General features: G+C 49.2%; 3 protein-coding genes across 4 annotated transcripts in view; 1 reads left to right on the forward strand and 2 right to left on the reverse strand.

Moving 5' to 3' along the window:
- Positions 1-841: 841 nt before the first annotated feature.
- On the forward strand, positions 842-4,403 carry SNX22 (sorting nexin 22). 2 transcript variants are annotated; one of them, XM_019633788.1, is made up of 7 exons: positions 842-969; positions 1,333-1,416; positions 1,829-1,933; positions 2,413-2,507; positions 2,805-2,837; positions 3,091-3,158; positions 3,616-4,403. In XM_019633788.1, exons 1-7 carry the CDS (start codon positions 895-897, stop codon positions 3,735-3,737), a joined length of 582 nt encoding a protein of 193 aa, XP_019489333.1. In that variant the 5' UTR covers positions 842-894; the 3' UTR covers positions 3,738-4,403. The 2 variants fall into 2 exon arrangements, with proteins under 2 accessions (XP_019489333.1, XP_019489335.1); XM_019633790.1 differs by lacking the exon at positions 1,333-1,416 and having other exon boundaries at positions 857-969.
- PPIB (peptidylprolyl isomerase B) lies at positions 4,234-10,408 on the reverse strand. Its single transcript, XM_019633787.1, has 5 exons — positions 10,213-10,408; positions 9,362-9,475; positions 8,164-8,257; positions 5,159-5,343; positions 4,234-4,575 (listed from the first exon to the last, which is right to left on the reverse strand). Exons 1-5 carry the CDS (start codon positions 10,345-10,347, stop codon positions 4,453-4,455), a joined length of 651 nt encoding a protein of 216 aa, XP_019489332.1. The 5' UTR covers positions 10,348-10,408; the 3' UTR covers positions 4,234-4,452.
- Positions 10,409-12,573: 2,165 nt separating this feature from the next.
- The window catches only part of CSNK1G1 (casein kinase 1 gamma 1), a 76,327-nt gene continuing 65,743 nt past the window's right edge, over positions 12,574-23,157 (reverse strand). The window contains exons 10-11 of the mRNA XM_019633786.1: positions 22,424-22,447; positions 12,574-18,466 (exon numbers count right to left, since the gene is read on the reverse strand). Of these exons, the coding sequence (XP_019489331.1) occupies positions 18,412-18,466; positions 22,424-22,447 (79 nt within the window). The 3' untranslated portion in view covers positions 12,574-18,411. The remainder of the gene's footprint in view (positions 18,467-22,423; positions 22,448-23,157) is intronic.

Consider the following 23,157-nt stretch of genomic DNA (forward strand, 5'->3'; position numbering starts at 1 on the left):
CAGGGAGGCATAGTATCCCAATTTTGCAAATGAGCACAGGTCTACACAGTTTGGAAAATCCAAGCTGTCTGACCCCCAAAGCAGAGCCTGGTTTCCGAAGCTGCCTCTTGCTAGTAAACTGGGCCTGAAGCAGGTTAAGGCTGAAAGATGAAGGAATGGAAAGGAAAGAAAAAGGAAGAAAGAGGGAGGGGGGGAAGGGGAGGAGAAGGGAGGGAGGGGAGGGGAGGGGAGAGGAGAGAAAGAGAAGGAAGGAAGGTTGAAAGAAAGAAAGATTGAATGAATGAACGGGCTTGTGGATGAAGAGGCTTGTGGATGCTGGGAGAGGGGAGGACATCAAAACCAGACGGGGTTCCAAGGCTTACCCCAGGCGTGGCCACCCCCCCAGGGTCCAGGTTGAAGGTGGAGGGAGGAGGATGGGGGACAGTCTGGTCCCGGGGAAGAGTGTGAGGAACACAAGGAACGTCGCTGGTTGGCCCTGAAGGTAGGCGCCAAGGTCTGGGTCCCGAATCCTCCATGCCTAGCGCCCACAGGCTCTATCTAGTCTTTGGTAGACACTCAACGAAGAGCAGGTGAAATTTTGGCTCGCCTGCCTTCCTGACAGTCAGTGGGCGTTCAATGAATGTTGACAAATAAATGCCTCTGCACCGAAAGGTCCCCACCCGCACTGCGGCCCCACCAGGCTCAGGGGACAGCTCTCAGTCCCCGCCACCCTGCACGCTGCCTAATCTGCCCCCAGCAGGTCTCGACTGCGCGAGGGAACGCCCCGGGCTGGGCCATCTGGGGGCGGGGCCTGTGAGCCTGAGGGGGCGGGGCCGGCCCCTTCAGGGTTTCAGCTGCGCCTGGGAGAGTTCGGGCTCCTAGCTTAGTGCGAGGAGGGCGGGGGCGGGAGCGCGGATGCTGGAAGTTCACATCCCGTCGGTGGGGCCCGAGGCCGAGGCGCCCAAGCAGAGCCCAGAGAAAGGCCACATGGTGAGCGGGGGCACTGGATGGGAAGGGGTGCGGAGACCGCGGGATTTCCCTTCGCTGAGCGCAGTGGGGACCCCGCGACCCGGGCTGGGGTGTCCGAGCGCTGCAGGCGAGGCCGTCGGGGGACAGCCGGCCGAGGGTGTCGGGGCGCTAGGATTTGCCAGCCGCGCCGGCGACGGTGCGGGCTCATGAGGGACTGCACCGAGCGGAGGGCGGGTCCTCTCGCCCCTTCCACTTAAAGTGTGGGGTGCGTGGGAGGGTCCCCGGGGAGCGGCGGTGCTCCAAGTCTGCTTTGTGCCTTTAAGCGCGGGAGGGTGGGCGGTCGCCCGGCCTCACGCGCATCGCCTGCCCGCCCGCGCCTGCCAGGTGTTCCGAGTGGAGGTGCGGTACTGCGGGCGCAGACACACGGTGCCGAGGCGCTACAGCGAGTTCCACGCGCTGCACAAGCGGGTGAGGCGGCGCCGCCGACCGATAGACCCCGGCCCGGCTCCTGCCCAGCCCAGGGAGGCGGGCAGCCGAGCCGCGGCCTCAGCCTCTGCCACCCCTGTTACCGCCCCAGTCCCTGGAGAGTATTCAGGTCCTGGGTACTGACCTCCCCATGGTCTGCGGGTTGGACACAGAGGGGCAGGTTCCAGCCCGTACTGTCCATGCCCCTGCGCGACAGGCCCACCCTCGGGCGTCTGCTGGGGTTGGGAGACTCTCCCTTGCCCCAGCCACCACTCACGCGGGACTGTTCCAGGGTAGAGCCTGGAGTTTTGGGTGTGGGAAGGGGAGACAGACTGGGGAAGGCTTTTGCTAGGGTGAAGTGAGCTTTAGGGCTCAGTGGGGACGCTGTGATCGCACCGCGGTAACCTCCTCCCAGATCAAGAAACTGTACAAAGTGCCCGACTTCCCCTCGAAACGCCTGCCTAACTGGAGGACCAGAGGGTTGGAGCAGCGGCGGCAGAGTTTGGAGGCCTATATCCAGGTGGGTTTGAGTCTCTCTTGCTGGACTAGAGGTGTGACCCAGAGAGGTGTGGGTGCATAGGGTGAGGGGATGCACATTTGGGGCATGTTTTTTACTACCCCAAGCCTCAATTTTCTGAACAGTAATTTCAGAATTAATTGAAATTATAATAGTTTAATTCTTGAACTTTCATGGAACTGGGGCCACCTGCCTCCTGGTTATCTCATTCAATCTTAATTATGGAACTGAAAGCTAGTTCTCTTCCCTTCCAGGCTGAGATCAAAGTGATGCCAGATTACAGGCCAGGCTGGCTTCTTGGGCTTACACCGCAGGGCCCAGTGTCAGAAGGGCCCCAAGCTTGATTAATGAATGCTCTGCTCTTGCTGTCTTGAAATTCTTAATCATTTTGGCAGGACCTCCAAGTTTTCATTTTGCACTGGGCTGTGTGTATGTATCACATAACTGGGTCTGATACACGTTTCCTCTGTCTGCTTCTCTAGGGCGTCCTATACCTGAACCAGGATGTGCCCAAGGAGCTACTTGAATTCCTGAGTCTTCGGCACTTTCCCACAGATCCCAAGGCCAGCAGCTGGGGGTGAGCACCTTTAGGGGCCATGGCTTGGCATGAGAGGGGTCCCAGCGTCGGGAGGGCAGGGCTGTCTGCAGCAAGCATTTTAGGGGCCAAGCCCTGTTCCTTTTTTTACTCGGAGACATGATCTCCCTCATCAGCTTTCTTGACCCTGGTGGAGGGACTGTTTTCTGGACAGCCTTGGTTACCCCAGCTGCCTCTGGAAATGAGCTTTTTACAAATAGACGAAGTGGCCCCCCTGGGAGGTGAAGATCTGGACTCCCCTGGGCATCCCCATCAGCTCACATCCTCTCTTCTTTTCAGGACCCTCCGGGAGTTCCTGCCTAGCAATAGCAGGCAAGTCAAAGTCCCTACCCATACACGCCCCTGCTGCCCCCTGGTGGCCGTATGTCAGGAGGCCGGCCTGCTGCCAAAATGTTTTGTCTTGTCTGTCCTGGTCCAGGTTTTCCTGTTGGTGCCTCCTTAGCCCACTGCCCTCTCACCTGGTTTTTTTTTTCTTCAATGGTCCTTGGTGATGTCAATTCCTAGTCTCTAACTAATAGGAGACTGTCCCACCTCCCTCTCCAATGCTCCTGATCCTCTGTCCTAGAGTGCAGCTGCACCACCAGCCTGTCATCAGCTTCTGCGTGGATCCCTACATTTGCATCCCATCCCCAGGTGAGGGGGTGCTTCTGACCTATAACCCATATTTAGGGCATAGGTAGCAAGGTGGGAATAGGGGTAAACTTGCCATTTCTCAGCTCCCAGGACCTCCAGGGAGCTTCTCCCTCCCAATTGCCCTCCTTTGGGACCCTACCTGCCCTGCTGCTCCCACAGCCTTTGTATTCAGGGAGCAGACATGGTGAAATAAGCTTGGCTCCCCTGGTCTGCATTCCTCACCAGCCTGGCCTTACCAAGCTAATGTGCCCAGAATGTGAACTGGGAATGCCCATGCCTCAGCCTCCTTTTGGGTGACCAGCTGTTACCTGCTGCCTTGGCAGGGGCTCCTACTCCCTAAGGAGGGCTAAGCCTGGCCAGAGGCTCAGGAAGCTGCAGGCCTGAGGTCAGGCCCATCCCACGCCTCCTCTTCCCCTACAGCTCTCTACACCTTCCTCCTGTTTTCCTTCTGTCCTAGAGCCTCTGCCCAATGTGGTGGTGAATGGTGTGCTCCAAGGCTTCTACGGCTTCAGCACCAGCACAGCTGACGCCCAGCCAGAGGAGCCTTGTCACCCTGCATCTCTGCCACCGATGCCCTGACCAGCCCAGAGGCCTCTGGACTATCTGCCAGGACAGTCACGTGCCTCAGTACTGTGAGCTCCATAAAAGGGACATAGGCTAGGTCCCCCTTGGACTGGACCCAGGACTTACCCACCCCAGGCTCAGAACTCAGCTGCACTGGTGGCTGGGGGTGCTAGAACTCCTGCACTCCCAGAGCCCTGGGGCCAGGGCGGGGACGACAGAGGGTAAGGAGAGGGAGAAGTCAATTTAGGAGGTAGGCTATGAAAAGGTACAGGTGTATTTCCTCACCAACACCAGGAGAGGGCAAGCAAAGGTTGCAGCAAAGTGGTAGCTGGCAAAGGTCAGAAGCAAGGAGCAAAAGTTCCTGCTCGAGGTTTTATGGGTAGCACCTGGGGAAAGGACTCTGGCTGGAGCCCAAGGAGGGGACAGGCAGGGGCCACAGGAGTCCCAGACAGGCTAGGACGTAGACCTTGGGGGAGGTGCTGCAGGCCCCACAACCTAGCCCACACACAGGTTATAAAAAAACCCACTTTTTTTTTATTGGTCAGTGTTGGTAGGAGTTTGTTACAAAACTGGGCCTGTGGGCCTGTGGAATGTGAGAGGAGGGGTCCACTCCACCAGATGCCAGCACTAGGGCCAGTGCAGCAGAGCCCTGTGGCGGGCTGTCTTCACCCCTCAAGTGGGCAACAGGGCCACACAGACAGTTGCTCAAAGGGAAGAGATCCCTGAGGCCCTACTCCTTGGCGATGGCAAAGGGCTTCTCCACCTCGATCTTGCCACAGTCTGCGATGATCACGTCTTTCAGAGGCTTGTCCCGACCATCCGTCTTGGTGCCTTCCACCTTCCGCACTACCTCCTGGGAAGGAAAGGCAGAAGCAGGAAAGCAGGGTGGGTCAGGAGGTCCGCCACTCAAGAGAGACAGGCCCCAGTGTATGGCTGGGGAGGGCTGAGACCCCCATATGATGAACAGCCTACAAACCTCGAGGCACCAAAATCCTAACAGAATCACGGCTAGGTGCTAGCCCAGGGCAGGGAGAACCCAGCTCTGACAAGAGGATCCAGCAGTTTGAACCTCTACAGTACAACCCAGGTGGGCGAAGGGTGAGGAGGAGGAAAGACGGTGGCTGGGGAGTGGGTACCAAGTGGCTTTTCGTGGACATCATGTTCAGCTGTGCCCTGTACAACTCAGGGCAGTGCCAGCATGTCATTGTCTGAGTGATGGCACGGAGGCCCCTGCAGTGGCGCAGCCTTAAGGCCTCCTGGCGGGACCCTGCCTGGGGCCTGGAAGGATTCACAACTTGGGGGTGTGGAGGTAGGCTATTTATTCTTAAATCCCCCCAGGTTTGCAGACACAAACACTGGTCTGAATCTTTTGGGAAAGGGACAAAACATATGGAGTCCCGGGCCCAGGGTCTGCGTCACCAGGCTCGAAAACTCACCATGCCCTCTAGAACTTTGCCGAACACCACGTGCTTGCCGTCCAGCCAGGCTGTCTTGACTGTCGTGACAAAAAACTGGGAGCCGTTGGTGTCTTTGCCCGCATTAGCCATGCTCACCCAGCCAGGCCCGTAGTGTTTCAGCTTGAAGTTCTCATCAGGAAAGCGTTCTCCGTAGATGCTCTTACCTGGGAAGAAAGACAGGGTAGGTCAGGGGAGCTAAGCTGGCACAAACCAAGCACATCTTTGAGGCGAGGACTCCAGGACAGGATTCGACCTGTCCTCTGTGCCAGGCCAAGCTCAAGTGGAGTACAAGGGCATCAAAGCTTAACCCCTCTTACCCTTTGGCCTTGGAGCCAAACCATGGTGACAGACAGAGTGGGGCATGAGGCTAGGTCGACTTAGTGAACAGCTCACACAATGGATTACTTTAAGAATATGGTTTCATGGTTTTTAAATAAGGCACATATGTTAACTAGCCTTGGCTAAGGCCTGAGAGGCCTGCCATGGAGGGGCTCTGGTGGAGAGGTTCTGTGCAGGGGGCAGGGGAGGAGGTAAGAACTCTCCAGAAAAGGAGGAATGCTGTGGCTGACCAACTTTTCTTCCTAAGAGAATAGAAGACTCTGAGGTAGCTGCTATTTGGGTTTTGGAAAGTCAAGAGCCTCTTATCAACAAATGAACAGAAAAAAAGTGGCTATGAATGTGTGTAAGGAGGGGTCTGGGTCTGGGGCCGGGGCACATGACCAAGGGAGCCAAGGGCAGATCTCTACACTGTTTCAGTGATCCTAAGATCCAGGAGAAATACTGCGCCCTTTTTTTCCCGGTCCCCTTCTAGAGATTCACACTGCGTACTAGTCTACTACAGGCCCCGAGAAACCCAGCAATAAAGAATTTTCATTCTTTTACCCAACAACTTTCTACCCTTTTTTCCCCTCAGTACACATATTTTCATCCTATAGTTCCACAGAATGGAACCAGGTTGGGAAAGTTAATCAGGGAGATATTTCTGACTGTGTAGCAAATGGGAAGACTGAAGACCAAGAATGTCTCGACCCTGGCTGATGAGGGTGGGGGTATCCCACTTCTCACTCCCACAACGGAAAGACTCTGGTCTCTTCCACCGTCGTGCAATGACTCCTGGCTGGGGTGCTGGATAAAAGCCTCCCTATGTGAAAATCCTCTTTGTACGTCTCAACCAACTGCAGGATTTCAATTACTGCTGCTATTCAGACAATCCTGAAATCTACACCCTTCACTCCAATCACTTTCCCAAGATGCAAGGAGTTTCATATTTTGAGGGATAGTTTTTTATGTTAAATTCAACATCCTTTGTCATCTGTCCCTCCAAATTTCACTTATTTTTTTAACTGTCCTCTGCATTCTGTCAACATTGTCTCCACCCCCATCACTTAGTCCTTCTTTCCATTTCTGCTAGCCCTCCTGCAATAATGGCTGAGTAGATGCGTGATGGATAACAAGCATTTTACACATAAAAATCCCCCCTGATGAGGCAGGAACTAATAACCCAATTCCAAAGATAAAGAGACTAAGAGGTTAAAGGCATCCAAGCTAGGAGGCAGCAGAGCTGGAATTCAAGGGGGTCTGGCTCTCGAATCTCTGCTCTTACCCACGAGGCTATCCTTTCCTGGGGTTCCAGCCCACACTGCCTTACCCAGGGACACCACTCCCCTCACCAGTCAGCTTGCTCCTGCCTTAACATCCTGAATCCTGCTGCCACGTTACTTTCCCTCAAACTCTTTTGTGATTGGGTCTTCCTCCCATTCAGTCTTCAGCGGAGCCTCACTCCATGTAGGACAAAGCTAGTGTGCTCTACTTCCATTTCCGACCCCACCTTTGGGCAAGCTCCTGGTGCAGAACAGGGCTGGGTTCCCACCTTACTCTGCCTCTTTGCTCATTCCAATTCTTCCTAGCCAGGACCCACTCAAATCTTTCCTCACACTTACAAGGCCATTTCCTGATCACCTTGGCCCGAAATGATTGCTGTGTTCGTCAGCACTTCAACAATGACTGACTTTACTTACCATGTACTGGACACTTAACACTCAAGATCTTACCCAACCCTCACAGCACCCAGAACTCTTACCACTCTTACCTTACACAAAAGGACACTGAAGTTCAGGGGATTCATTTGCTTGCGACCACAAAGCAAGAAGGTGGCAGACACTGGGTCTAACCCAACTGTATGTGACCATGAATACAGCACTGTGGATTATGTCTGCTTTGTTCCTCTCCTCCACTGTTTCTGCCAGCTACTACTTATCTCTTGTGTTGTTACGGAGCTTTCCTAGTGTTTTCTGGTTCTTCCCACCTAGATGATAACTTGAGGACAGAGCCTGAGTCCTAAAGGCTGTATTACGGCCAATTTGTGAGTAAGCAGGCGTTGGAAGTGAAAGCGAGTTGCTGGCCCCTTATTTTTGCATCCTCAGAACCCATTACAGCCTGAATGAGCTGCAGATGCGGTCTCAAGAAACAGCAGGCTATGCACCCAAGCTTGGTGAGACCTGTGGGTTAATCCAGGTTATCTGTCTGTCCGATGTGTACAAGTAGTGCAGAAATAAGACTCAGCTCTTGCCAAGTGGTCTCAGGGGGGATACTGCCAAGGAAAGCAACTTCTCCCACCCTTGCTGGGGCTTCCAAGATTGCCCACATAGGCTTTGCATGCCTGACCCAGAATCACCTACTCATGTGTCTCACTTTGCTCCTCTCCCCCAACAGGGTATTGTGAGAAGTCACTGAGGTGGTAGGCCTGGATCAGCAGGTCTGCCAGCCGGGCAAGATCCTCTTATTTCCATCTGACCGCCCCCCATTATTCCCTCTTCTTTGTACTGAGTTCCCTGTACTAAGATGGGTGTAGCTGGTCTCAATGCGGGTGACAGGCCTACCTCTGAAACTATGGAAGGAAGAGGTCTTGTCTACCCAACATAGCCCGGCCCTCCCACCTGGGAAGCTGCACTGACAGACCCCTCTGCCCAGAGGAACTGAGTTACCTCCAGTGCCGTCTCCCCGAGTGAAGTCTCCACCCTGGATCATGAAGTCCTTGATCACACGATGGAATTTGCTGTTTTTGTAGCCAAATCCTTTCTAGAAAAAGGGATGAGAAGGTGAGAAGGTGTGGAGGTGGCATGAAGCACCAGACAGACCTCCTGGCCCTGCAGGAACGTAGCCCACAACTCATGCTTGCAGAAGAGACACCACTGATGGCCAGAGTCACTGTTTAACATGCTACTGAGTGAGCAGTGGCCACAGGCCAGACTTGGAGCACACACATCCAGGAAAGGCTAGACTGCACATTCCTTTGCCTTTATACAATTCCCAGACTTTATATAATCCTACTTCACACAATGCCTCCGCCTTTTCCCTCTTCTTTTTTTCTAAAAAAAGGTTGGGCTGGCCAAGTGGCTCAGTTGGTTAAGAACGCAAACTCTGAGCAACAGGGTTGCCAGGTTGATTCCCACATGGGCCAGTGAGCTGCACCTGAGCTGAGCTGCTGCTGAACTGCCAACAGGCAGCCGGATGGCTCAATGGTTAGAGTGTGAGCTCTTAACAGCAAGGTTTCTGGTTTGACTCCCGCATGGGATGGTGGGCTATGCCCCCCCGCAACTAAGACTGAACACAGCATCTTGAGCTATGCGGCCGTGAGCTGCCGATGGGCGGCGGGATGGTGACTAGACTTGGAGCTAGCTAGCTGCGCCCTCCGCAACTAAGATTGAAGGACAACAACTTGGCTGTTCCCTTCCCCAATTTCCCAACACTGTTCCCGTTCCCCAATAAAATCTTTAAAAAAAAAAAAAAGGTTATCTGCTGACCCAATGGAAAGTTAAGTTGGAATACAAACTTTCTTAAATGGGGCCTTCTTGTTTTCTTAAAATCTGGGAAACTCTGGGCCCCTTACTCTTAAGAGAAGGTTTTGGTGCAGAGGCCACAAATTATAGTTTCCACAGATATGTTTTCTTTGGTTATTGCAATGTCTTAAAATTTCTCAAAAAAAAAAAATCCAGATTTTTAGATTCAGTTTAAACAACTCAAGATAACACTGGGTTGCCCTTGCCAACAGGTCAACAGTTAGCTGAGACTCAGGGCTCCTGCCACAGATGGGCCATGTTCTGCAGTTCAGTTTTCTGCCAGCCCTATCTACCTCCAACTTCACTTTATTTGAATTTCACTGTCTCCACTCTAGCCTCTTACCTCTCCTGTAGCTAAAGCCACAAAATTATCCACTGTCTTTGGAACAGTCTTTCCAAAGAGACCGATGACCACCCGGCCTATATCTTCATCTCCAATTCGCAAGTCGAAGTACACCTGAGGAAAAAGAGCATTTCAAACTTAGCCTCTTTAAAGGGGCCTTGCTAGGGAAGAGAGGGCCCAAGAAACTATCCTGAGGATGGGAGAGGAAAACAGAGCCGAATTTTAAGAGCAGTGTTTCTGTATCTGATTTTGGTGGCTACAAAAACCATATGAGAATCTAACGCAAGTTCCAAACCTATTTCCCAGAAAACATGTTTACATTCTCCTTGCACTACAGGGTAACAACCTTTGCTCTAAATAATAGGTTCAGATTCTAGAAATCAACATTAAAAAAAAAAATACGGGAGCCTAAGCTTACCACGCCAAGTTTAAACTATATTGCTGTGCTTTGTAATTGGAAGTGGCTACAATTTGACCAAAGTGGAGAAAGGATTCGCAATTTGGCAGACGTGAGCTTTTATGATTTCGCCAGCACTGCGGGTATTTGCAAAGACTTCTCTGAGGCTGACGGTGCCGGCTCCAGCTGGGCATCCCGGGCGCCAACTCCTGGGTCAGGGCAGGGATGTTAGGGAGGGTCCAGATCATTCTCTGTCTGAATGGGGGAGGACCGTCCAGGCGCCACGAGGCCACAGCCGGGAGACTAGGGAGGGGCTGAGTCAAAGCCGCGGACGCCCAGGCCCGAGCTCCGGGACCCTGAATGCCTCGGACACCAGTGACCAGCGGCGCCGAGGCCAACCCCAGGCGGCGGAGGGCGGGCCTTGCCAGGCAGGTCAGAAGAGGGGAGGCCGGACCTTGACGGTGACTTTGGGCCCCTTCTTCTTCTCATCAGCCGTAGAGGGTCCTGGCAACAACAGGAAGAAGACGGAGCCCACAACGAGGGCGGCGGCGAAGAGCACCTTCATGTTCCTCTCCGAGAGGCGCAGCATCCACCGGGAGAAGCTTGCTCCGCCGGGGCAGCCGAAGGCCGGAAGAAAGCGAGGGCTAGGCCGTGTGTGCGCCGGCGCCACCACCGAGCGCGATCGAGGGGGGGAATCAGTGCTCCATCAGGCCTCCTAGAAAGAGGAGGGCCTCATTTTCCCCCTCTGGATCGGCGCCGGATAGTAGGTCCCTCTGGCGGGCGGAGCCCGGCTCGCCAACGGGACGGGCGGAGACGCGGGCTCGTGGGTGGCTGCCACGTTACTGCGGCCTCATTGGCTCCCCAGCTCGCTAAGGCCCACCCACAGGATGGGGGCTCAGCGGAAGGCGGTACCCCCTCAAAGAGAACGGTGATTGGGTTTATGAAGAGAGTACAAACCTCAGCATACACAGCGGGACGTCCTGGGGCCTGCTCTGCCTTTGCGGAAGTGGAAGTCTTGGTTAGGAAGTCCATGCTGAAGGGCCAAAGACCCTTGTGATTGTCCGTACTGGACTAGTAAGATTAGTCATCACCAGATTGGGTTCAAGTGTGGTAGCTTCCAAAAACTCAGGGCACATTTATGCTTACCCATAGTATTGACATTATACAGCTCATTGTACTTGTCTTGCAAAACTTGCTTCAAAACCCACTTCCTTTTTGACTTAGTGCCTATCACTTTACTACTCGTTTTCTCTCCCTTCTCTTCTCTTACTGTGCTTACCACTGTATGAAGTCAAGGCACACTGTATTGTATACTCTGGTTTTCAATATCCTTTTTATTTCCCCAAACAACTACATTTTTTGTTTGTTCGTGAGGAATGTACTGTGTTGCACTTACTCTGTAAAGCTTCCTGCAGGGCTAAGTGCTCAATAAAGATTGGTTGTGATAGCGTCACATTAGCACTTAGGTGGGAAATAATATATACAAGGGTATGAGATTTAGTCTCCCTTTTCTAGAAACCTTCAGGAGGGTCAGGGATAGTTGTCAGATGCCTCTACACCACTATTTCAGGTCTTCACATATGCTTGGTGCGCTCGTCTACAACACATATACTTCAGTACTGGGAGTCTTACACACCTCCCAAAATAAAAATTACACTCCCATCTTATTCCCCAAACTTGGACTTCTGATGTTACTAAACGTCTTTAAAACTAATTTTCAAATGTTAACGTTGTAGAAATTCCTGGTCTTCACAGCCCAGACTGTAGGTAGGCATGACTCCACTTCCATAGTTGAACTCTGCAGTTTGCTCTCTAGAGGAGGTACTAACCTGAGTTTGAGGTAATGCATGACCACTAGCATTAACTGGTCCTTCCTTACACTGAGGTCACTGCAGGCAGGCTGCAGCGCTTCAACAGGCAGTTCTCGTACATAAACACAAACGACATTTGCTATTTCTAATCCTCACACCTCAATCAAGACCATGTCCACCAAGCAGGTGCATATATTCTTTTAGATAAAGTTGTTGCCCCAACAAAAATAATCTTCCAAACAGACACTCGCCCCTTAATTTTTTTCATCTGCCAGCCCTCTTTCCCCACTCACTGGTCTCATGTTATCCATATCCACATGAGAAAAATGTTTACCAATCTATGTTTTCAAAGTGGCCTTCTCCACGAGGAACTAATGCTAAAATGGCACAAAAGCAGCTTTCTCCTCGCCTCTCCATTTTTGAAAGAAAAAATTAAGCTTGATGGATAAAAATACTCTCAATGTGAAGGTTTTCGCTCATGATGATCTTAAACTTTTTTTTTTCTGCTCTTACTTGCCTATCAGTGAAAAACAAATCATTAAGTAGTAATTGAGGAATAACAGAAAAAACTGCAACCAGCCAATCATGCTCAGATGGGAAGTTGTTTTTGCCGCCAATATATGCTCTTGTGATTTTACATTGCATATCACAGTTATATCCTCTGTCTGTACAGATGTTCCTCATTAGTAGAGAAGTATAAAGCTACTATTTCAAAGCTGTTCCACAGAGCAGATCTTAACTCCTAAGCCTAAGAACCAGAGGGGATACTGGAGCTAGTTATGTCCAAATTTTGCCAGGAATATGTATTTTTAAAGTGACCCACAAGAGAAGGAAGGCTATGTTCAACCCAAAGGAATGAAGCAAGAATGCCCCAATTTCAGGCATTATTTGCCTTTACTAGAGGCGTGAATCATCAAAATTAGTCCTACCAGGATTGTTAGTTACAAATGAACCCGGGGAGATTAAAATCAGATACACCAACGAAACAAACAAGCACAATTAGCCAAGAAAGGTAAGACATTTTATTTTACATACAAAAAGGGTGCAAACTGAGTCCTTTCCTCCCCAAATTGGGGAAGAGGTATACTTAATGATCACATTTGTGTTTTCCATGGTGCCCTAGGAAATGGGCTACGCTGAGATAACATATCAAGACCCATTTTCCATTTTCTCCAAAGAAGGCTACTTCCTCTGCAGAGAAGTTTTTCCTAATGGTGTTACAAATCTCTCTCCTGGAGGAATCATTTCAAATACACTTGAAATTGACATTCATGTTTAAAAATACTACAAGTTTCATTTTCACAGCTGAGCTTTGTGACCAGTGCCAGGATTCATGAAACAGTACATATCTAAAACCAAAGGTAAAAAAAAAAAAAGGCATCTAACAATGATCAGACACATCCACACATCAATTAAAACTGATTTCCACAGCTGATTTATACATCATCTAGCCTTTAAAAATTGCAATCAACATCTCAACATCTTTTTAAAAGTATAATGGGCAAAGATTAAAGAAAGACAAAATAATAATATAATAAATTAGAGGATGTAATATATCCAATGGGAACATTATTTTCCATTGGGGGGGTTATAATATTTTTGGTTTCATCTCTATCTTTCCTGCTGTTTACTCTTCTGCTTGATAAATGGGGCTCATTCCCAGAGCCAGCTTGCTGTGACACTAACTTGAGAAGTCACTTTACTTCCTAGAATACTCAGGAACACATGGTCCCAGCAGCTTGGGCTGGGTTTTTATGGAATTGAAATGCATACAGATGAGCACACACACACACAGGGGCATACAAATGCAACCACACCCATCTGTAAATATATTTTCCCCCAAAGAAATGGCTCATCTTTCCTGAGACATTCCTAACAGACTGATTAAGCCTCTTAAAAATGCTTTCGGTGCAAGGGCTGGCCTGGGATTTGGTCTGGAGCTCACAAAGAGGAACACTGAATATGTCTCACCTGCCTTGAAAGGGGATTTGCGCGGAAGGGGCGGTCTGGGCGGCTGACTTCTCATGTGTGTTACTAGGATGACTGCACCGCACCACTTATTACCATGGATACACCCTCTGCTCTCAGAGTCTGAAAGGGGTGATGGCACCGGAAAGATGACTGTGAGGAATAAAGAAGAAAACTAACAAAAGAAATTCTGTCCACAGAACTGAGGTTTCTTTATAACATCAAGTTTTGTAATCAAACTAGAAATAGATGGAACACACATTCACTTTCTCCTCTGTAAGCTGATCTACAAATACTGGAGAGGACTTCCTGGCTGCTTTGTGAGGAAACATGTTAACTACTACTGTCAATACCCAGGGGACCTACTTACTGTGTTGAATACAATGAAGAAACCTATTCTTTTGCATTCAGCCACCTGCAAAAGGAGTTAGGGAAAACATGTTTTTAAGACTGCTTAATTGATCAGAGACTTCCAAGATTCCTTATTTGTGGCTAAAACACTGCTTAAAACTCTGCAAACCCTCAGAAAGGCTTGGTTTCCTCTTTTCAGATACACCCCCCCACCCAAGAAAACAAAACCACAGGAATCCCATTTTGATTCCTATCAACCCATCATGGGACACTGGGAGTCATTGCCCAGCAAAAACTCCAGATGGGACTTTCCTGGAGCCCTGGAGCCAGCAAGACCAAGAACCCCAAGACAAGTGCCTGCTGCTCATAGGGCCAATCCAGGTGGGGTACCTAGTTATCCTGGCTCCCTAAGGGTTTCTGGAATTCATTTGCCCACCTTGGAGCAATCGTGGGGATGATGGCAGTGGACTGGCCGAGGCCATGTTGGCTGTATGGCGCTGCAAGCTCCCAATGTGACAAACTCTAACCCTAATGTGGTGGCTCTGACACTGAAGATAATGCTGTCAGGGTAAGTGACTGGGAATGGAAAACAGGTTTAAATATGAACATGGAAGAGGAGATTGGGCCACAGGAAGCATGTGGACTTGGGAGAGATGCATCAGAAGAAAGATCAAATTCTTTTGAGAAGATGCTTTCTAGGCTGCCATGGAAGTGCTTATTTTTTAAAAATGCAGGCCATGCTTGCTCACTGGGAGGGGGAACAGGGTCATATCTTTTGCATAAAAAAAGTTAAGGCTATGATCTTTAGTAACCACTCTGACATAACATTACCATCACTGCATATTTCTAACATTAAAAGTGATTACTAACACTGAGAATCAACACTGAATTCGTACTGCCAGTGTACATTTCCAGTGAGCTAAGCTGGAAGTTAGGGGCAATGGACACCTCTTCTGGCGAATGGCAGGAGCTGTTTCTATGTACTTGGAGTTCATTGAGAATTAACAGGCATTCAACACTTCTGCTGGAAACCTCAGGATCCTGCTCCTGTTGCCCCTCTATTCCAAAGTAAAATGGAGCGTTAACTGGATGCCAACCTAGTCACCTGACTCGTACCTTCCTAGACAGACCCCAAATAGCAGGAGTGTTAACGAAGGCAGCCACGGGAGCACACTGGCTGCTGGCACACTGTCTGCCCTTGCATAGCAGTCGGCAGTGAGATCATTGGGAAACGCCAAGGTGTGCATACATGCAAGTGATCAGCCCTTACATGCTTGGACCTCACAGACACAAGTCGTGCTCTGATCACATGGGAAGGACCCTTTATGCCTTGGTGGATTCCTGGCCTGCTTGCCTCCATCTGCTCAGGATGCAATGCCTGAAGGACTGCAGGGCTTGGGAGGCCTCCTAATGCTATAATATGAAGGGTTTTTTATGAACAGGTGCTGTTAGCGCTTAATACTAACTCAGAAACAACTGCATCAATTCCAAAGAAAAAGGTACCTAGGCATCATGGCTAGGAAATGAAGAAAGCTCAAACTACAGAGCAAGTGGACTTGGGTAGGGGGGTGGGTGGAGGGAGTGCCCAACCCCAGGGACTTGGCTGAGGCACAGAGCTAAGCAACTATAGCAACAGAGCTGAGGAGGAAGCCCTGATGTGCTGGTGGGGGTGGAACTGATGGCCAAACTACTCCTTAGGTACTCTTTTTTTTTTTTTTTTTTAATTTTAAAGGATTTCTCAGGGGTCTGGAACCACCTGGAGTGCCAAAGGCCCTAGAAGGATCACCATTACCCTGCATGCCAGAGGGACCTGGGTCTTGTCACTTTTGTTATGAAAATCAAGTATCTAGTAAGAGATCTGTGAGGGGCAGAGAGTAAAAACAGTGCATGAGGAAGGACCCCCCAAAACTGCTTAGGTTCAGTCCCTTAAGAGCTAGCCTTTAAAAAATTTAAGACCAAAAAAGGTCAAACCCGGCTGCAAAGGGGCTTGCCCTGCAGCCAAACTGGCCGCTGCCTTTGCGTTTTTTTGTGGAAACAGGGTGGGGCATAGGGGGTAGGGAGGCACTTAGTGGGGTATGGAGTGCCAAGAGGCTCCAGGCTCTGCCACCATGTCCCCTTGCCCTCCCTTGAGAGGCAAGGCTTTTTCTATACAGGGAAGAGGAAATAAAAGTTTCTATATAGAAATTAGTTGCCCAAATACCAACTGAAAAACTATGTAAGTTTCATTGATTATGCCTTAACTACTAGGTAATGTCAAGGAAAAAAATCCATTATTAAGATTCAAAATCCTCCTGGGGAAGGGGTATGACACTGCGTCTCCCAGCCATTCGGCTCTGTATACAGGAAAATTTCTTTTAAACAAATGGGAGATTATAATCTTTACATAAGTGAGCAGGTTTGAAGCCAGGGAAGTGATATTGCTTAGCCAAGGCCTGATGGAACAGCTGAAGCCCAGTAACTGCTTCATGCTACTGCTGCTATTTCTGCTCCATGTAAGATACATCAAGGGACCTGTCAGGAAACGTCAACTACCAGAAAGGATCCCTACTAGTCCAAAAGACAGCCGTACACCTCAAGACAGGGGCTATGATTTCTGTGTTCATTCCCAAAACCACGCCATTATCCTCTATGGTTAGTTTGCCCTACTCCCAAATACAAGACCTCATCGCTTGGTGTAAATAATCTTTTCTCCTCTATCACATCTGGAATGAGAGGTCACTGTTTGGATAAGCCACTGAACTGAAATGAAAATCGAGCATGAGAAGATTAACTCCATACATTAATAATTTTTTAAGCAGTGAATAAGGAACCAAGATTTTTCATGGTAGTATGTCACGTGACTGCACCATGGGGGGCAGGGGGCGGAGAGTGTACTGGGGAGACATGCTCTAGATACAAGGCCATCTTATCTGAAAGGAGTCTATGTCCAATTGAGAAGATTTCAGAGCTTTCAGTTCCGTCTCCTTTCCCCTGGAACTTTCCAGCACCAACCGATCTTACCCTCCTGTTCACTATAGCCCCATGTACTAAGTGCTAAGCCTGCTGCTGGGGGCCTGCTGGGAGAAAACCTGCAGGTGCTTAGTTTCTGATAAGGTTGGCCAGCCCAAAGGCTACAATGCAGCTATGGCGGCAGACGGTACACACCAATTTTATTTCCTGGCCCTGTGATGCCAAATCCTGAGGTTCCTTTGGCAGTTGGAAGGCAGATTCACGTTCCTCCTCTTTTTGTCCACTAGTGGCAATATGATGGTGGCTGTTTCATCACTAATTTTGTCCCCTAAATCACTAAGGAAGTCACATGGCTATCTAGTTGGAAGTCCCTGGCAGTGGAGAAAACAGATGTTTCCAATTTTTTTTTAAAATATCTCCTTCTCTGGGATAAACCGTCTTCTGGTCAGTCTGGCTTGGCTGGCTCATCCCACGCACTGGAGAGCTAGGCTGTCCAAACTGCAGGCTGATGAGGTCAAGAGGTTCTGGTAGGGACATTCTTCAGTAGCTGAGAAGATGAATGAAAATTCAAGTATGTTTCCTTGCCAATCTGAGCGTTCACTCAGAATGACGTAGAGTTTGGCTTCTTCTCTTCTGGGTGCTGCAGACCCAGCTCTTCCCATTGAGAATGTCCTCCGGACCCATGTTCTCTCCGAATGGCTTGGCTGGCCCCATCCCCTCAAAACAGAAAAAAAGTACAACTCCCAATATAACCAGACACAATATGCATCTGCCATGTTTTCTGTTAAAAAACAAAAACAAAAAACTAAAAGTGCAATCAAGTCAGTTTTTTTTTCCTTTGCTCAGAACAATTTGCATTGTCCTACTACTGACTGGAGAAGAGTTCACTTGTCAAGAAAAGCTAAGAACGCCAACACATGGGGACAGTAGACTGCAGATTTCTCACAGCTTGTGTCCTACAGTGTAACTTCTTCACAGGAGTGGGGGGAGGGAAAGAGGGGGTAGCCTGCACCCCGTGGCCAGCTGGGGACGGAGGCTGCACAGGCACAGAGGATGAGGGAGCCATACCGCCAGATACACCTGGTAGGTGGAGAAGGTTCTCCCCCAGCTCGGGCCTGCCTCCTCCCTTCTTGGCCGCACTCCCAGCCTCTTGAGCTTCTGCAGCAGACAAAGCCTTCAACTCACTAGCTTTTATGCTGGAGAGGACTGAGGGTGGGGCAAGAACCAGGAGTAGACTAAGGGAAGGGAAGAGACTAGTAGTCCTTGAGTTTTTGTGAATGACACCTTCACTGTAAACAATAGGAAGGAGAGTCAACCAGGTGGCCCCGCGGGCAAGCAGTGGAGAAGCAGCAGCTCTGGGACCTGCTCAGAGCCTTAGGCAGGTGGGGACAGCCACTGACCCACTGGGCCCTGGCTGCCCACACTGGCTCCTTCTGGGGGCATCTGTTTTCTTCCTTTTGGTTTGGATCTCCACCCTCCCCCACAGAGGAGTCCTTTCCAATGAGAAATGGCAGGAGCTGCAGGTGCAATTGAGTCAGAGTCCCCAGGGCCTGAGGACTCCTGGGAGGCACTGGTCACTTGTGGCGCTGAGCAGTCTTCTTCCTTTTCCTCTTAAAGAAACAGCAGCACCTGGAGCACAAGGAACATTGCAAGTCAGCGGGAGAGGCCTGCAGCTTCTAACAGACTCCTGCCTGCTTCTGCTTACTGCAGGGGGTGGAAATGCCCCTCTGGCACCCACCCACAGGGCCGCCCACCATCTACTGTGCACATACTGGAGGCAGTGGGCAGTGTTTGCCAGGAAAGCTAAGGGAAATAGCTGCATCATTTCAACCTGCAGCCATTAAACCTAATTATCAAAAACTCTGCAGGCTAGGCAGGGCTGAAACAAGCATTTTTGGAAGGAGGATGAAGAAGGCTTATTTCCTAGTAGAAGAGCCAACCCAGATGGTTCATCTTTATCTGGAACCAAGGACCTGGGGGTCCTTAAGGCTGCATAAGAATAGCGTTCATTGTCTGCCCCTTGATACAGAGGGCAACATCATCTAATGCAACTTCAGTGATCAGGGGCTATGGAGGCTAAACTAAGGCAAGCAAACCCCCTGAAAAGTCTGATGTTTGGAACTCTAGGAGGACCTCGTGATGCTACCAATGAAGGATGAAGGATACTCTCTATCCGCACCCCTGCCCTCACCCAGCTACCAGGAGGAGGCAGAAGCCTTGACTGTAGTAAGAACCGCCATCAGCATAGCCCACACGCGTCATTCAGAGAGGATCAATGCCACCGCCCAGGAGCTGATCACCAGGAGGCATCTGGTGGCAGGGCCCTCCTCAGCTTAGCTTCCTGACTCTGCTGCTGCTGTGCCAGACTGGGTTATAGGACTGACCCTGTTTAGGATGGCAGCTGGGCCCTGCTCCCTGCACGAGCCCTCCACGTGCTGCCTTCTGGGCAACAGCCACAGCTGTGGCACATCCCTAAGCCCGAGTGTCCCCTCCTTCCTCCTTCCTTTGGAATAGGAAGCACCTCTTGCTCAGGCAGTGACTAGTCCAGAAGGGGGTGATGACGGCTATGGCATGGCGGGTGCACAAGGTACGTCCTTTCCAGGAAGCTGACACATGGGAAATGAGAATGGGAGGGGCAGAAAGTGGTAGATGACTCAAAGATGCCAGGTGATGGAAGGGAGTAAAGTTGGAAGTATGACTCAGACTTGCTGGACCCCTGAAAGAAAAGCTTTTCTGAGAAAACTATCTTTGGGTCTCTTGCCCAGTCCTTCCAGGTTAATGCCAGGAATATTCCTATGGAAATAAAGAACTGTTACTTACTTCCTATACCCTAAGTTCTCCACTGTAGCTAAGGTTCCCTCCTTTTTTAGTCAGACCCTTGGTGTTCCTAAACCCACTGGACTAGTCATTAACAATTCGAAGAAAGTTTTTTAGAATGCAAAAATAGACACACAATGATGGGCTTTAACCGTATCTGAATGAATCAAACACGGAGATTTTGGAAATAGGAGCTTAAGAGGGTCTAAGTGTATCAATGACATTTGTAAAGTACTACTGAGTGTGAATATAGTCATTAAACAATGTGTCATGTGTGTTTGGAGACTAAATACATTCTTTTTTTTTTGCAGCACTTTGTTAGAGAATAGTTTTTTAAAAATATTAAAAACCTTATCATACTTGTATTTAGACAATTTTCTCAGCTTTTTTGGAATACATTCTTTTAAATAATAATGACCAACACTTTTGATTGTTTAAAATAGTCCTCAATGGAATCCCTAGGGAAGGATTCAAGAAAAAAAATGTTTTTTTTCTGTACATATGCTTTACAAAACAGACATTTTCCAAGTTAAATGTCCTGAAAATGATTTTTCCCCTGAAATTAATATTAAATAAGGAAAATTAAATCTTATGGGCGCACCAATATTTCAATAGTTACCTGTTCCCTGTTAGCCATGACTTTCAGAGGGGTAACTAATATTTAAGCCAATTTCTATTTTTATTCTTTTTCGAGGATGCTAGGATGAGGAGATGGTGTTTTTTAAGTAAGAGCAATCACAAAAAAGTTTGAAATACTGTTTTCGTCCATTTTAAACAACACTTCTTTTTTTACCTTCTCTGAGGCAAGTTGTAAGAATTAATGTCTGCTTACAAGTGTCTCATAACCTGATGTGTAATGCTGAATTCACCTGACTGGGGGAGAGTGTGAGCTGTGGTTTAGAGCCCTAGGTTAATTTTTGCTGATTACTGTAGTTAAAGCTTCAGCAGTAGCAGAAAGCTTTTAATAATCCTACCCATGAGGAAACAGACCCACAATCTGCTTTTCAACTCTTTGGTTTCTTTGGTACCTGTCAAACTTGGTAAACCCAGGCCAAGCCCACTAACAGACGCCATACAGATATTTACTATCAGAAGAGAATGAAGGCAAGGGATGAACCCTTCTTGTGCCTAAGGTTTCCTTCCAATTGATTCTCTGATTGGATGACCAGAAGCTCTTAACACGCTGGAGTGAAACCAACCCGGTCTCCCTACTCAAAGCCGCCTAGTGCTCCCCTGGGCCTCTGAGCCATTTCTTTGCCTTTCCCACACTGCTCTCTTACTATGTCCTGCTCTCTCCCTTCAGCTGTTCTTGGCTGGGCTATTCTTCTTTGCTCTAATTGTACACTCCTCCCTTGCTCTAACACCTGGCTCAAGTGCCACAGTATCCATGCAGTCTTCCTTGACCATCTGTCCACAGTGACCTCTCCAGGGGCAATGACACAAGTGTCCTGGAGAACTACTTGGTTCTCTCTCTCCAGCGAGATGGTGCCTAAGCTCTCTGGGGGAAGGCCCTGGGACCTCCTAGAGTTCCAAGCACCGAGTCAGATGAGCATACAGAAGGCCCTGGATTTGCAGTCAGGATCATACAGGATTGACACCTCACAGGAAAAAAGAGACCACAACAATGTCAGGTTTTACAGACACGTTTGCTAAACAAATTGGCCCAATGTGCTCCTTGATACTGTAAGACTATGAATTCTATCTCCATAAAACCCAATTGTTAACTTTGGTACATCTCTGTCCCTGGGGAAACCCCCTAAGAAATTTGGCTTAGGGCTCAGAAACCAGTGCTCAACCTAGTCACTGAAGACAAATCGAAACAGGTACTCATCGAGTCCAGCAGGCTGTTATCGCCACACAAAGCATGACCCCACGCATGCAGACAATATGGGAGCATTACAAATCCAGACTGCAATCGACCAGCTAGTTCTGGAGCACCTGGCAGGTCCCAGGCAGGGTCCAGAAAGAGAGCTGGGAGGGGGACTCTGTCTTATACCAAGAATGCGCCTCACCAAACAGGGATTCTTTAAAACTCCCCCTTCTCTATATCTCATGGTGTTCCTAAGAATGCATTCAAGGCACCTTGAAAAGAGGCTCCAATATCTCACTGGCCAAGTCAACCCCTGGTCCAGTATACTTTCTTTATAGGAAGTAAATAAATAGACAATAAACAAAAAACAAACATACAGAAAAACTCCAAAACAACAACAAAAAGTCCATCTCTCCCTCAAGAAAGAGCTCTTTCTTTTTTTCAGACTCATATTCTACAGATGGAAGAACCAGCTGAACCAAAAAGAAAACGCACAGATTTTTCCTAAACAGCTGATTTCTAGTGTAGAGCTGCAGAATGTGAGATTATCTGGTACAATTGTCCATGGGGTTATGAGGATAACCTAAGAATCTAAGCAACTGACATAGAAACTTTGTCCTCCTAACTGAGCCTCTCTGTCTGATAACATCTGGTTGTATTGGGAAAAAATTCACTCAGCTAAAAAAAAATGTTTTTTTGGGGGGTACTGCGGGATAGTTTTGACAGGAGGAGGTGGCAACGATGAGGTGGGTTTGAACGGAAAGAAGGAATAGATTAATTCCTAGGTCCAAGCCTGCCCCATCCCCACCTTGTGGATCTGGTTCCCCAGTCCGGGTGGTTATGGCACAAGGTGGCATATGGAAGGCATTCAGTGTTCCTAAGGCATTTTAGTTGGCTTTGCCAATCCCAGACTAGTCTGGTTCGCTCCCCTAGCATGTGGACTGGAGAGAGGGACTCACCACAGGTTGAGCATTTTCAGGCAGCTACAGAGTGTATAAAGAGAAAAACACAGAAAGGAAGAGAGAGAGAAAGAGAGAGGTATTAGTCCACAGAGGTGAGATGGAAGCGACTCCCTGTGAGCCATGCAAACATGCAGAATGTTGTGTCTGTGTTTAGTTTCTTCCTCTTGTCAAGGCAGGGCGAGTAGGTCCAGGCCACTTGGTCCTTACACTAGAGTGGGGGGGCGGGGGGGGGCAGACACCTAACAGAAGCATCAAGGTGGGAGATAGAGCTCGGTGAGGGGTAAGGCAAAACAGAGAGAGAGTTGGTGGGTGCCCCAGGGTGGGCTTTCCTGGGCACCTTCCAGGAAGGTAGCAGGACAAAGAGCACACGATCCTGCCTGTAAGAATTCAATTGGGCACCAAGGCCAAGCCATTCTGGTTCCCACATGAAGTTTTACTATGCAATTTGTTAAGCCACCCTTCCCAGCTATTCTGAGAGAAAGAGAAGTCCCTCGACCAAACTGCCTGACCAAAGCAGCTAGCAGTCAGCTCTTCCTCTAAAGGGGGAAAAAGCTTAAGAGACACTTTATCTTACAGGCGATGACGCAGAGCAAGGAGATCGCTGTTCTGGACTAAGGAATAACTGCCAGAGAAGGGCCTAAATCCCATTCTTGTTCATTTTCAGGGGAAATGAGGTCCACATTTGCTCATTTATAGCTAACGTCAGTGGATAACCCAAAATTCTTGTGATC

This window comes from Hipposideros armiger, unplaced genomic scaffold, assembly GCF_001890085.2.
Source record: "Hipposideros armiger isolate ML-2016 unplaced genomic scaffold, ASM189008v1 scaffold_1404, whole genome shotgun sequence".
NCBI classification, from domain to species: domain Eukaryota; kingdom Metazoa; phylum Chordata; class Mammalia; order Chiroptera; family Hipposideridae; genus Hipposideros; species Hipposideros armiger.